At 48.5% G+C, this 13,765-nt stretch overlaps 1 protein-coding gene across 1 annotated transcript; it reads right to left on the bottom strand.

The window, feature by feature from the left end:
* Positions 1–4,030: 4,030 nt before the first annotated feature.
* On the bottom strand, positions 4,031–13,529 carry PRRT2 (proline rich transmembrane protein 2). Its single transcript, XM_054994120.1, has 4 exons — positions 13,468–13,529; positions 5,883–6,453; positions 4,580–4,712; positions 4,031–4,038 (listed from the first exon to the last, which is right to left on the bottom strand). The coding sequence occupies exons 2-4, from the start codon at positions 6,438–6,440 to the stop codon at positions 4,031–4,033; spliced, it is 699 nt and encodes a 232-aa protein (XP_054850095.1). The 5' UTR covers positions 6,441–6,453; positions 13,468–13,529.
* Between the last annotated feature and the right edge of the window lie 236 nt (positions 13,530–13,765).

The raw sequence follows: 13,765 nt of genomic DNA, 5'->3' as shown, positions 1-13,765 counted from the left end.
TGGGGGAAGCTTTTCTCCGGCAGCTTCTTGTAAACATGGAATATCGAAAGAGTTTTATTTGCTGTCGAAATTTGGCAGTGGATGGAAGATGGATGAGTCACTGGTTGAACTGATGATTGGATGGATGGAAGGAGAGAATAAGAGGGGTCAGGAAATTGAAAATGAGTGAAGGAGAGAGAGAGAGAGTGAAGGAGAGAAAAAGAGACGAAAACGGAAAGATCGACTTATTTCTTCTCTCCCAATCTGATCTTTTTCTTTTCTAGCTTTCTAGGTTTCTAAATCTCCTAGAAGGAATAGATGGGATTGTGTATAACAAGATGCCCCCCTTCTTTTCTCCTGCCACTATGTCTCCCTCCCTCCTCTTCTTTCTCTCTTCCCTCCATTGCCTGTATCCTTGTGTTCCTGTTTTACATGGTTCAGGAATGGAAGAAGATATGAAATGGATGGATGGATAAATGTAGTGTAGTCATGCTGGCTCCCTGCTCCAAAGATGGAAATTTCGGTGCCAGGGGTAAGTTGGCAGCCAAATGCCACCTTCACTGGAACACTGGGGAAGGAAAGAGATTTGGGGAAGGGGAAATAAAGGGAGGAAGTCAGAAGGAGGGGGGAGAGGGGATAAAACACAGGGAAGGTGAACAGAAAAAAAAGGAAAAAATTACTACCTGGAAAGAAACATGGGGGAAACATTTCACTCATGCCCCAGTTCACACTCCCCACATTTGGCCTCCTCTGGAATCTGGAGCATGTGAGATCAGTTCATTAGGGAAAACATGGTATGGGTTTAGGGGAGAAGCAACGGGGTGAAGGCTTGAAGAATATACCAATTTTTTTTCTCATAGGGTTGTCAACTCTGGGTTAGGAAATTCCTGGAGATCAGGGGGAGAGCAAAGCCTAGGGAGGACAGAGTTTGGGGACGGAGTTCAGCAGGGATGTGATGCCATAGTCTGCCCTCTGAAGCTGCCGCCACCTCCAGGGGAACTGATCTCTGTGGTCTAGATATCCGTTGTAATTCTGAGAGAACAGGCCCTACACCTGGAGGTTGGCATAGGGTTGCCAGCCGCCACCACCACCATCCCGCAACCAGCAAAGGGACTTTCTAGCAGTGTCTTTATGTTGCTGGTGATGCGTTGAAGTCCCTCACTATGTGTCCAGAAGTCACATCAGTGGAACACTGGGGACGCTCTGGTATTTGAACGAAACTCCAGCATTTAACCATTGAGTTTTGCCCAAATACCAGCGTATCCCCTGGTGGCCCATCAATGTCACTTCCAGACACAGAGTGAATGATGTCAGCACCAGCCAAGCCAGCAGGAAGCACCACAAGTAAGACTAGGTTGATAGCCACTTGAGTATGAAATCAATGATGGTAGAAGGGGAATTAAAAATGAGAAAGGGTTTCGAGTAGACGTTATTGGCTATGGAGATGGCCTGCAGCACAAGATTTGATTCTGTGTTAGGGTTGCGTTCCACTGATGGAGGCGGAGTATCCCCTGCTCCCGCTCTCCACCAGCTGCCACCACTCACCTGGCCGGGAGTGGAGGAAGGTGAAAGAACAGGCGCAACGATGTAACTCCTGGGAGTGATTAAAAATCTCTGATTAAAAATGAGCCAGTGGGAAGAGACAGAACCGAGAGCAAAGGGGGAGACCTACATATTTCAAGATGCTGCCTCCGACCTCAGAATGTGAAGAAGAAAATGGAAGAGGTCGGGGCATCTTTTTGATGAAAGGAAGGTTGTCTTCCTTACAGAATGGAAGGCATGGGATAGGCCTAGGGTTGCCAACTCTGGGTTGAAATATTTCTGGAGATTTGGGGGTGCTGCCTGGGGATGGTGGGGTTTGGGGAGGGGAGGGACCTCAGCAAGGTATAATGCCCCACAGTCCACGCTCTAAAGCAGACATGTCCTCCAAGGGAACTGATCTCTGTTGTCTGGAGATGAGTTGTAATTCTGGGAGATCTCTGGGCCCCACCTGGAGGTTGGCAACCTTATATAGGCCTTGCTGAACTGATAGTCAATAATCTTGCTTGCTTGAACTCTCAAAAAAGTTTGGTAGGCACCCAGAAATATGCTGAAGGGGCATGAGGACTAGATGCTTCTGAGTGTGTTAATTTTGTCCCCACTCCCACACACAACATCTTGCATTCCTGAGTACAGCTAGTAGAAGGTATGGATAAAATCTCGGTGGATAGCCACCCATGCACCACAATGCTTTGCTAAGCTCCCAGGACTTTCTGGAAAAGAGCAGTTGGGATTGACATATGGGTAGCCATTTTAGAGCAGCTGTGAAGCTTTTTCTTATAAAACAAGCCCTCTCTATTTCAAGTGATTGGAGAGAATGTTTTAAAATGGGGCTGTTTGACTAGAGGTTGGCATCCTTCTATGCTGTCTACTGCCGAGCAGATACTAGTGATTTTTTTTTAATTCCAGGATTTTGGGTCACCTGACTGTGTCCCACACAGTCTAATTCAAATCCTTGCAGAGTTTCTGAGGTATAGCTGTAAACAACGTGTTTTCGTTTCATCAAATAAATGTTGTTTAGGATTAAATGTGACACAGGGCAGAAACAGAGAGGATGCTGAGAGCACTGCAGTCTACCCAGTATTTTTAAAAGGTTAAGAGCTACCAAGTGTATAGTTGCCAACAGTCTTGGAGAAAAGAATTCTGTCCCTTTCATAGATGATTAATGGGATTTTTAAAAACTAGGTTGTGTTATGTACCCCCTGCTGTGAGAAGCTTCACTTGCCCATTTCCATACATTAAACCTTTATCAAAGGGATAGTGTGAGCAGTCAGCCGGGCCTCCGCCAGTTTAATAGCTGCTTATGATATTAAAATCATAAACCCCTTGAATCTAATGCGCCTTAATTCACATTAGCAAGCCAGCCAGCTGAGCAAAGTGTTGCCAGACCCCGCCCGGGAGAGTGAGTCGTGAATGGAATGTGAGTAAAAGCCAAGTGATTGGACGTGATTGGCTCCTGCCTCCCTACGCTGCAGAATGTGCTATCTTGACAATAGAGGTGCTTGTGAGCCACCACCCTAAACGTTCCAGTCTTCCCATTGATTAAATACTGTCCTGCAATCGAGGGCCATCAATCAGCTCTGGTAAGTTTAAAAACTCTTCCTGGGAACATTTAATCAAAACTCTAAATTATCAGCCATCTCCAGGAACATTTAATTAACTGCCATTTCTTTGTAAGACACCAGGGCAACCAATCTAATTCCTTTATCACACCCCAGCATCACTAATCAAGATACTCAAACTTTTTGTTAATCCCAGGAGTTTTACCCTTTAAATAAAAACTACTCTTTATTTCAAAGAACACCTGTCTTGTCAATTTCCTTGGTGAGGGGACCCTGTAAAAATTGGTGGGGTATCCTGCTTGTTATCCCTCTTGCATAGCCTTCTCTTTGCCGCTAATTCCCTCCTACTCACAAGGAGACAAATTCCGGTAACAATAGGGCATTTTTCTCCAGGTTTGTGGGCAATACTAATCCATGCAAGGCCACATTCTGGGACACAGGGTTACAGACATCTGTTCCCCTGGTGAAAATGGTGGGTGGACTCCATGGTATTGTAACCAACCAAGGCCTCTCGCTTCCCAGACCCTGCCTTCTCTAGGCTCCACCCTCAAATCTCTAGGAATTTCCCAACCTGGAGTTGGCAATCCTATAGGACAGGGGGAAGGAACAGAGAGAAGGGATTTAGCCCTTCCATTCCTGTGTAATTTCACCAATCGAAATTCTTTCCTCATTCCCAACCATTGAATTACTTTTGGGAAGGAAAAAAGAATCAAACATCCTCTTTTTAACTGCCCCTCCCCCCATGCGCTACAAATTCCTCGTGCAAACACAATCAGTGCCCGATGTGGCAGCCTTTTGAACACTTGGGGAGGACCATTCACAGATCTCCCAGCGTTGCCTCTGTTTTGGTCCTTAACCACTGTCTCACATAACACTCAATATTCAGCCTGCAATACGTTCCCTTCGTAAGTGCAGTAGTAGCTTTGTTGTTGGCAATAGGGTTGCCAACTCTAGGTTCCTGGAGATAAGAGAACGGAGCCTGGGGAGGACAGTGTTTCAGGAGGGACCTAACCGTGGCATAATTCCATAGAGTCCATCCTCCAAAGCAACCATTTTCCCTTGAGAAACTGAGCTTTGTTGTCTAGACATCAGTAGCAATTCTGGGGAACTCTGGGCCCCACCTAGGGGCTGGCAACCCTACACAGAGAACATGGCTACTTTGGAGGGTGGACTCTATGGCATCGTACCCACTGAGGTCCTTCCCCTCCACAAACCTCACCCTCTCCAGGTAGCACCCCCCAAATCTCCAGGAATTTCTCATCCTGGAGCTGGCAACCCTACAGTATGCTGATAAGCTCTTGAATGCACATCATGAATTACAATTTTTTTAAAAAAGACAAATCGCTACAGGTGTACTCTTTTTGATTTCTTTTTACTAAAATTGGGCCCAAGGGCGTGCGGGCGAGAATGCAAAGAATTGGTTTGTGTGTGTTGGGGAGGTTTAAGTTGAAAATAAGACTTTGACAGCCCCTTCCACATCAGGTTTCCCAGATACTCACTTCCAAAGTTGATGGCGCAAGAGGCCACAATGATGAGCACGCCCCCAACCAGCGCAACGATGCTCAGCAGTTTCGCCACCCTTCCCAGGCGCCGTGCCCCATCGATGTCCCCTTGCTGGAAGCTGTTACGGGACTGAAAAGAAGGTACAGAGGGGAAAGGTATCAGGTATTTGATCCCATATCTTTTGGTGGGGGTGAGGAACAGGACAAGCATTTGAGGGAATAAATGAACACACACTCAAGTACAAACAGAAGGAAACTTGACTGTGGCATGCAGGCAGAATGGGGATCAACCTTCCCACCCTGCACAATTTTCCTGGCCTGAAATGACCTTGGGATGGGCACCTCTTTGCTCCCCTGGGAAAACTTATTTGTACCCCTTGAGTACATGCGTAGCTCCCAACAGAGAAAAAAGCAGCCCCTGGAGCTATTTTGAGTTGGAAAAACAGTGCAAGTGGGGAAGCTGACACCCATTTCCCTACAATGCCATGTTCAGGATCCTAATAGGGCCCCATTGATTTGGGAATTGAGTTCCCAGCAAGAAAATCATGGCTGATGCCTGACAGAAAGTCCTTGGAGTGGATCTGGGCAAGGACAAAGGGGAAACATAAGGTATAGTTAGATCCTTGGTGTTTCGCCTGGGAGCGGCCAATCCTATAGTGATGGTAAAGCCGAAGCATGGGCTGGATATGAGACTACAAGAAGGTCCACTGGGAGTTTCTAGATAAAGAGGAGGGGGGAATATGAATAAGTAAATATTATGAGTGAATGGATTAGTAGCTTGATGTACACTCAAAAAGTGCCCTCAGTTTTTAGAAGTTTGGGGGCAGAACCTGGCAAAGGTATCTGTAAAAAGCTTTTATCAAATATGCGACATGAAGAAAACCTGCAAGTAGGCAGACGGCAGCCCCAATCTGAGGTTTTAAGAGGCAGGCCAGGACTGATAGTTCCTTGTAGACTGCAAGTGCAGCAGAAAGCAAAGGGGCCTGAGCAGGGGAGATGGGCAAAGAAATCAAAAAGGAAAGGAACCAGCCTTGTAGTGGACACCAGCTGAACGGGGAAGTAAAAGGTCCCTCAAGCAAGTCAAGCTGAGCGCCCCCTGCTGTGCTGCGAGCCAGCATCACAAGGCATTGCTGAGGTTGGGCTCTGCTTGCTCCTGACCACCAGCTGCGGCCCACTGGGAAATTTCTCTGTAAAGGAAATGGCCAGTCTGCCCCTGGTGGGGATCCAGGTGGCACAGGCTCCCCCTTCCAGGGTGGGAAATTCGTGTTTCCTGGACCTCTCCCTGACCCCTTCTGCTCACCATGACGGAGTACACAAAGGCGACGATGTTGATTGGCCAGATTGGGCAGAAGCAGGAGAGGGCCGCAATGAATATGTAGTCTCTGGGCTTCTCTTCAGCCTCAGCTGCTGACCCCACTGCTGAGGGCTGCCGGCTCAGGCTGGCCCGTGGAGATCTGGTTGATCCTGCCAGCTGTACCTGGGACCCAGACAGGCTGCTCCTCACCACGGACCGTGGACCACCGTTGATGCTGTTCTGGGGCTTCAGATCATTCAGTGAGGCTGATTTAGAGCGAGCAGGGGGGCTCGTGGGGGGCACAGGGGCGCTCCCCAACTCCTCAGCTGAGCCAGCCCTCAGCCCCACAGGATCCCCGTTCTCCTGCGGTCCCTCCACAGTCTTCTCCTCAATTGTCACCGTCACCATCATGGGCGAACCTGGGGCCTTTGGAGCTGGGGGGCTCTGAGGGGTGGGTGGTGAGTTCGGCTGCTCCTGCTGCATCTCTGGCTCCATCGGAGGCTGCTCTTCTCCTTGTTGTTCTTGTTCTGGAGGGGCCTCTTTCATTTCCGCTTCGTCCGACATGACAGGCAGATATCTAGATCGGGAGAGAATGGCGTGGGCGTGTGAGGTGTGAAGAATCAGTGGTTTTTTTCATACCCAGTATGAGGGTTTTAACCCCTCTAGTTTGGAAGGCCAAAGCTCATTCCAGGGATAGGTGAAGTAAGCAGCAGCAGAGTGCTTCTGAGTCGATGTAGAATGGTCTTTGCCTCACCGCTGAGCATCCACCCACGGCTAAAACACCCAGTCGCTTAGAATTTAGGGAGGTCCCCCCCCCCACCAGCACTCTTCAAAAAACTAACGGCTCGCTTGCCTTGTTGGGCCTCTGCTTCTTTCTCTCATCCACACACACAATGCTGACACCATCTGATTCTCTCCCCATCAGTCACAGCCGCCTCTTTTCTAGCTCTCGCCCATCTCTCCTCCCTATTACAGCCCACGTCCCTCATGGCCTTTGTCCTTGCAGGTCCCATGATTTGGTGATTAAATAGGACCTCCTCCTCCGCTCTTTTAAAAAAAAACGCTTCTCCCTGCTATTATCTCCATGATTGATGGAGCACATACATTCTGGAATTAAATCTTACACACATTTGCAATTGGGCAACGTTGTCAACATTCAGTTTTCTGAAATATGACAATAGTTTCAGGTGGCTGGCCGTGTGGGTCTGCAGTCGGAGAGCAAGATCTGGGTCCAATAGCACCTTAAAGACCAACTAGATTTCCAAAATATGAGCTTTGGAAGGGAGCAGTAACTCTTGAAAGCTCATACCCTGCGAATCTAGTTGATCTTGCTCTCCGGCATTTCATAGAATCATAGAAGCATTTGAAAGTTTTCAGATGCTGCTGCTGACATTTGATATAGAGGAATAGTGGTTGGATCTTATGTTTTGCCAGTGCACTTGAAGACAATAATATTAAGCATCAAAGAGTGGTGTTGTTTCAGATTTCAGGGGGAGGGGAGACAAGTTTTGGCAAATGCCCATTTTTGTAGTGTATTTGAAGAGTGTGTGTTGTGATTTTTCATTCTCACACCTGACAGTTACTATAGCAATGTTATCTATTACATTTTTATCACACTCTTCCTCCAAGGTACTCAGAACCCAATGCCCAAATCTAAATGCATAAGATTGCTCCAGATCTTTGCCCAGATTATACACGTTCCTTATCAGACCCATACACGTGACTAAAGGCAGCCTCTTGCCAAAAGACATGACAGAGGGGCTAAGTTCAACGTCAAGCATCTGAGGCTCCTGTGAATCCTGAAAATGATAGGGCATGAAACTGGCACTGCAGGTGCCGCTTTGCACATTATGACAAGCAAACCCAAGTACACTCAACAAGGAATTATAGTAAAGAGTTCAGTAGCACCTTTAAGACTAACCAACTTTATTGTAGCATAAGCTTTCGAGAACCACTTATGCTACAATAAAGTTGGTTAGTCTTAAAGGTGCTACTGGACTCATTATTTTGCAACTACAGACTAACATGACTAACTCCTCTGGATCTGCAGCCAATTATGGCTCCATGACAGGGACACCTGTATGATACTTTGTTATATTTACTTCAGTTATACCCCACCTTTCTCCCCAATGGAATCATTCTCCTTTCTTCCAGTCTATCTTCACAACAACCCTGAGAGGTAGGTTAGGCCGAAAGTGTGACTGGCCCAAGATCGCCCCATGAGTTCCTATGGCAGAGCAGGATTCAAATCTGGGCCTTCCAGATCTTAGTCCAATACCTTACACTTGCTCACATGTGTTTGCACAAGGGTGAAGTTGATTCCCAGTTCCTTATTTGCCATTCCTCGTTCTTTGGTCATCAATCCAACTACAAATATTTATTATACTTAAAAGATCTCTGCCCCCCAAAATAAGCTTGGACCTCCATAAATCATACAACCCCAGACCACAAATCATGCATCCCTCTGTCCTGCAACAGGATCAATGCTGGTCCAAAGCCTGGTTTTAGCTCCTCCTGGGGGCATTGACAAGAAACTGGGGGCAACTGCACCGCAAAACAAGCCTTGGACCATCCTGGATCATACACCTGCAAGATCTCTGGGGACTATGCCCTACAAGGGAACACAAACTGATCTCAGGACCAAAACTCAGCTTTGAAACTTGTGGGGCCAACAGCAGGGAACTAGGAATGGACTTCAGCCTCCTTTTGAAATATAGTAAAGAGTCCAGTAGCACCTTTAAGACTAACCAACCTTATTTTAGCATAAGCTTTCGAGAGCCACAGCATGCATCTGACAAAGAGAGCTGTGGCTCTCGAACGCTTATGCTGCAATAAAGTTGGTTAGTCTTAAAGGTGCTACTGGACTCTTTACTATTTTGCTACTACAGACTAACATGGATAACTCCTCTGGATCTTTAGAAATATGTGGTTGTTGCATTTGTACACCTGAGTGTTCACTAATTTTTTTAAAGTCAGCACCTAAAAGTACAATGTGAGATGTGGCCTTTTTGAGTGTTCAGCTTGCTATTTGTTTGTGAAATCCTGTCTTCTGCTTGGGCTGTACACTGCAGTACAGCTGGCTGTGCAGTACTAAAGCAGGCTCTCATCAGATGAAGAATGGTGAACTATAATGCAGTATCAGATGCCTCGTCCCACATGAATTTGTGGCTTCCATACAGATAAACTAAAGTCAGCAAGTCAGAGGGAAGAGGCACATCTCTTTGAAACAGCCAGTGAAACAAACGTCCGAATCAGAAATGATGAGGAAAGCTCACACCTAATCCAAGGAGACAGGTTGCACAGATGGTTTCATATGACAGAGCTAATAGCTAGTGATCCTTTTGCTGTAGTGAAATTGGCAAAACTGAAGCAGGCTCTCACCATACATAGAAACAGCTGTGCAAAACTAAGCTGCAGCAAAAATGGCGGGCTGGTACTGGCGGGCTGGTGCCGGGGTGTATGTGTGAGCTATATACTAAGTATCCAGAAATGTAATGATTTTAAAGATGAGAAAAGAAACCTTTGGAAATGTGCTAAACAAGAAGGGACGTTTTATCATATATGGTGGACATGTAAGAAAGCAAAAAGCTTCTGGTTGCAGATACAAACATTGGCTCAGAAGATTTGGAAGATTAAAATCCAGTTGAAACCAGAGACTCTTTTGTTGGGAATGATGGACTGCCAGTTGGAAAGAAGTTTTGGAACTTTGTTCTTATATATGATCACAGCAGCAAGAGTATTGTATGCACAAAAATGGAAAACTCCAACACTGCCTACAATGGAGGAATGGTAGATAACAGTTTTGGAGTTTGTGTCAATGGCAAAACTTACTTCACTGATTAGAGAAAAGACTATCTATTTTTTTGGCTGAATGGAAACCATTTATAGACTTTTTTACATTAAATAGATAATGATTTGATGATATCTGGATTTATGGATTAAGAATAATGAACAATAGAAAAAAGAGGACTCATGTTTAACATAGACTTTGAAAACTATATATAGTGGTTGTGGAGAAAATCGGAACTCAATTTGTAGGTTAGTTTTTGTCTTTTTCTTATCTTTCTAAACTGTATTTTCTTTTTATTATTATTAGCTGCTTGTCTTGTTATGTCAAAAATAACAATGCTTATTTTACTAGAGACTGTGTTACACATGCTAGTCCCCTATGGAAATCAACAAGTCCTGGCCCAATCCTAACTGCATTTATTCTGAAATAAATTCCACTGGTTTCAATGGGACACCATCTGCAAATTTGCATAGAATTGCAGCCAAGAGTGATCAACTGATCCCCAGAGTATTGTTCCCTTAAATTTAGTCACTGTCCACTGGGGATATACTCAGTGGGAACTCTGCAAGAGCATCATTCTCCTTTGGACCTAGTACAGAGTTCAGCAAAGGCGACAGAACTGAAGTGGCTGCCAACCTGTTTTTGGACCTTCATTTCTCCCGGAGGGAACCTATTTTGGAGCTATCTGCACCAACAGCAGGACTGAACAGCCAAGATCCCTTACAGGGCAGCATCTCTAAGCCGGGGGATGCATGATCGGTGGTGGCCCAAACCTTAGCACGGATTGCAGAGCTTTTAAAATATCCTCAATATTTGTGGTTGGCTTTGCAAGTAAGGGACTGGGAGCTGGGAACCAACTTTAGCCCTGTGCGTAGGCACAAGTCGGTTAGAGAACCATCTGTCAAGGCTGTAGGTGGTTGCCTTGGTCCTTCCACACCAAGCACCAGGCTTATACAATGTGGGGAGGGAGGAGGGAATGGATGATATATTTATAAGTGGGATAGGATGCAGAGATTGCCAGTTTTGTTTATAACATTTGAAATTCTATGCCCGTCCTACCTCCCGTGCTCCTGCATTCTGACTAACCCACTGTGTGACTTGCGCACTGGCACCACGAATGTGATGCTGGCACACAGACACCGCTACAGATTCTCTCCCTGATTGCCACAGCCAGTCCAAATACTACGATGAACCCGTCAACAAATAATGCACTTCAGTGTGCACCTGACACTATTGTTCAGTTGGTGCGCAAGCAAGATTGACATACGGCGTGCCCATCAAGTTGTATAAATTTTATATTTGCTGTACGCACACATGTTTAATATATAATTACACACATATACATGAATGATTCATGTGGCTAATATTCATTGTGATCTAACATACATAGTTAATGTATGAAAACTCCCCATCTTTTGGATTCTAATTCTCATACTCCTCCTTTCACACATGCTTACGAGTACATGCTTAGTGTTTGCCAGAACTGCTCCCAACAATAAATCCTTGGCCTCATCCCTCCAGTTATACCTAATCTATGTCTAGCATCCCGCCCCAATTACTGTTCTGATAACCAGCAAACTAGCAGGCCATGGCTCAATGGTGCAGCACCAGCTTTACATGCAGAAGGTCCCACGTTCAGCCCAGTTAAACAAAAAGGACCTGGTAGCTGGTGATGTGAAAGAATTCAACCTGGCTGTCAGACACAGCAGACGAAACAAAGCTTGGTAGACCAGTGGCCTGAGATATGACCGGTAGATACTGAAAATGATGACTTGCTCATGTGTATAAAGGGATGATTTCCCTGTTTGACTAATTCATATAGCACTGATGTAATATTGGCACACTGCTGTAATCCAGACACCTTTAGAAGAGCAAAGCAGAGCTAAACTGCTTCCAAGCTCATTGACTTCAGTAGACTTTATTTATTTATGTTATTTATAGTCCACCTTCCTCATTGAGATTCAAGGCGCATTACACAGTGCGAGTTAGTACCAGCAGAAATTCAATACAGAGTTGAAGAAATGCTGAAACAGAGAAGTGAGTAACTTTGCTTAGGCCTACACTGGGAGGGGCACACCCCTTTACACACCCACACACTCAGTAAGGGCATTATATTGTTGCCTTAGTGCTAAGTGCTTTCTCTAATGAGGAAAGACAGCACATCCCTCAGACTCGCTTGTTCTTTGCCATGTGGCTAGTCTGTATTCTCTGTCCTTCACCAATGTAAACTCTACAACATGCTCCTGCTGGCAGAAAAACAATGACTTCTTTGGAGGTGCAAGGACAGCCGATCGTTTCTAGCCAGATGCTTTTCGAAAACGTTAGATGAATTCGTGTACATGAAAAGCATTTATAAACGGAGTTAAGTTTTACATAAGCTACAGATGGAGGGAAGCCCACCTGGGACACACACAGGAGCCTGCATTAGGGGAGCAGAGCCTGATCTTTGCGACAGAAGCCACTCCGAATGGGTGTCAGGCGAGAACGTGCCCTGCACCACCCACCCACCCCATTGCCACACTCTTTCCCTCCAATGGGTAAAATGCACGAGACCGACCGATAGCTGCACAATCCCTTCGCGTTTAACATCCTAACCGATTGGCTCACTCGTCTTTCCAGAAGTGCTCCGTGCCCACCGACCTGTTCCTTGCTCCCCCATGGGCCACAGAGGGCACCCCTCCCTCACCTCAACCCTCTCCTATTCATACTATCCCTCCACCACTAACAGTGCCCGCCCGGATGGCCCAGTCTCATCAGCTGTGGGGACTCAGCAGGGTTGGCACTGGTTAGTACTTGGATGGGAGACCACCAGGAAGTCCGCGGGCACTATGCGCAGGCAGGCAACGGCAAACCGCCCCTGGTCGCCTCCTGGAAGCCTGGCCGGGGTGCCATCGGTTGGCTGCGACTTGCGGGCACTTTCCGCCGCCCACCGCACTGGCCGCCCCTCCTCTCCAGGCGAGCGCCCCTTCGCCTCTGCCCAGCCCTCCCTCCCGCTCCACTCCCCACCTTCCCCTCCACCTGCCCTGAAGAGCAGGCAAGCCCGGCCGCCCTCCCGAGCCCCCCCTCGGCAGTGTGGGCACTCGCCCTCTCTCTGGACCCGGCGGCGCCCTCGATCTGCCCCGCCTGCCCCGCTCAGCCCCCCGCCGCCCCGCTGTCTTCTCCGCTCGCCCCTCCACACCCATCCCGGCTTCTGCACAGCACCTCCCTCCCGCTCTCCGGCACGCCCGCCACCGGCGAGCCCCTGTCCTGCCTAGACACCCCTGGCGCCCCCCAGACCCCCGCCCGCCCCGCCCCTTTCCCCCGTCTCCACCCCACCGTTCACCGGCGCAGCCCCCGTCGCTCCCGTCCTCCTGGTCCCCAGAGAACCGCGAGTCCCCCGTCACCGCGGCCACCTCCAAGCTCTTCACCCACTAGTCCCTGCTGCCCGCGGCGGCTACTCTCCGCACCCCCTTCCCACCCATCCATCTCCTCCCAGCGCACCGTGGTCCCCTCGGTCTCCCCCGCCCGCTTGCCGCAGCACCGCTCTCCTTATCGACAGCTGGCTCCAGCCGGGGGAGGCTGCCCTGGAAGGCAGCCGGCTCCTGCCCCTACCTGGGCTCCTGGCTGGCTCCGGCTGGCAGAAGGGGGTGGGGTGGCCAAACGGCTGGCAAGGCTGGCGCCCCCCCTCCCCGGCGTACAGCGCACACCCCTCCCTCTCCCCGCGGCACCCCTCTTGCTCTCCCCGCCCCGCGCGACGGCAGAATGCAGCCTCCGCCCCCCCTGCCCTCCCCACCACCAACCCACCCCCCCTTACTTGCTTGCTCGGCGGCTTTGTCTGCAAAGCCGCCCCTTCCCCTCCCTCTGCACTGGCGCGCGTCAAATGGTCTCACCGACCCGGCTTCTTCAAAGCAAGTGGGGGGGGGGGGTGCGTGCTTTGGGGTTTTGAAGCATCAGCTGATGGGGGGGGGAGACATTAGTGGAGACCGGGGTGGTCCTCGAGGCGTCCCATAGATCCTGCAACACGCCCCCCCCCCCACCGCAATTGACTAAAACTTCACATCAGCAAGCCACAAGTGCAGCCACAGACGGCCAGCACCCAGCGACGATCCCCGAGGGGATT

The sequence above is a fragment of the Eublepharis macularius genome, chromosome 12, assembly GCF_028583425.1.
Source record: "Eublepharis macularius isolate TG4126 chromosome 12, MPM_Emac_v1.0, whole genome shotgun sequence".
Lineage (NCBI taxonomy): Eukaryota > Metazoa > Chordata > Lepidosauria > Squamata > Eublepharidae > Eublepharis > Eublepharis macularius.
Note: the sequence above shows the minus strand (reverse complement) of the source record. Positions and strands in the feature narration are given on the sequence as shown.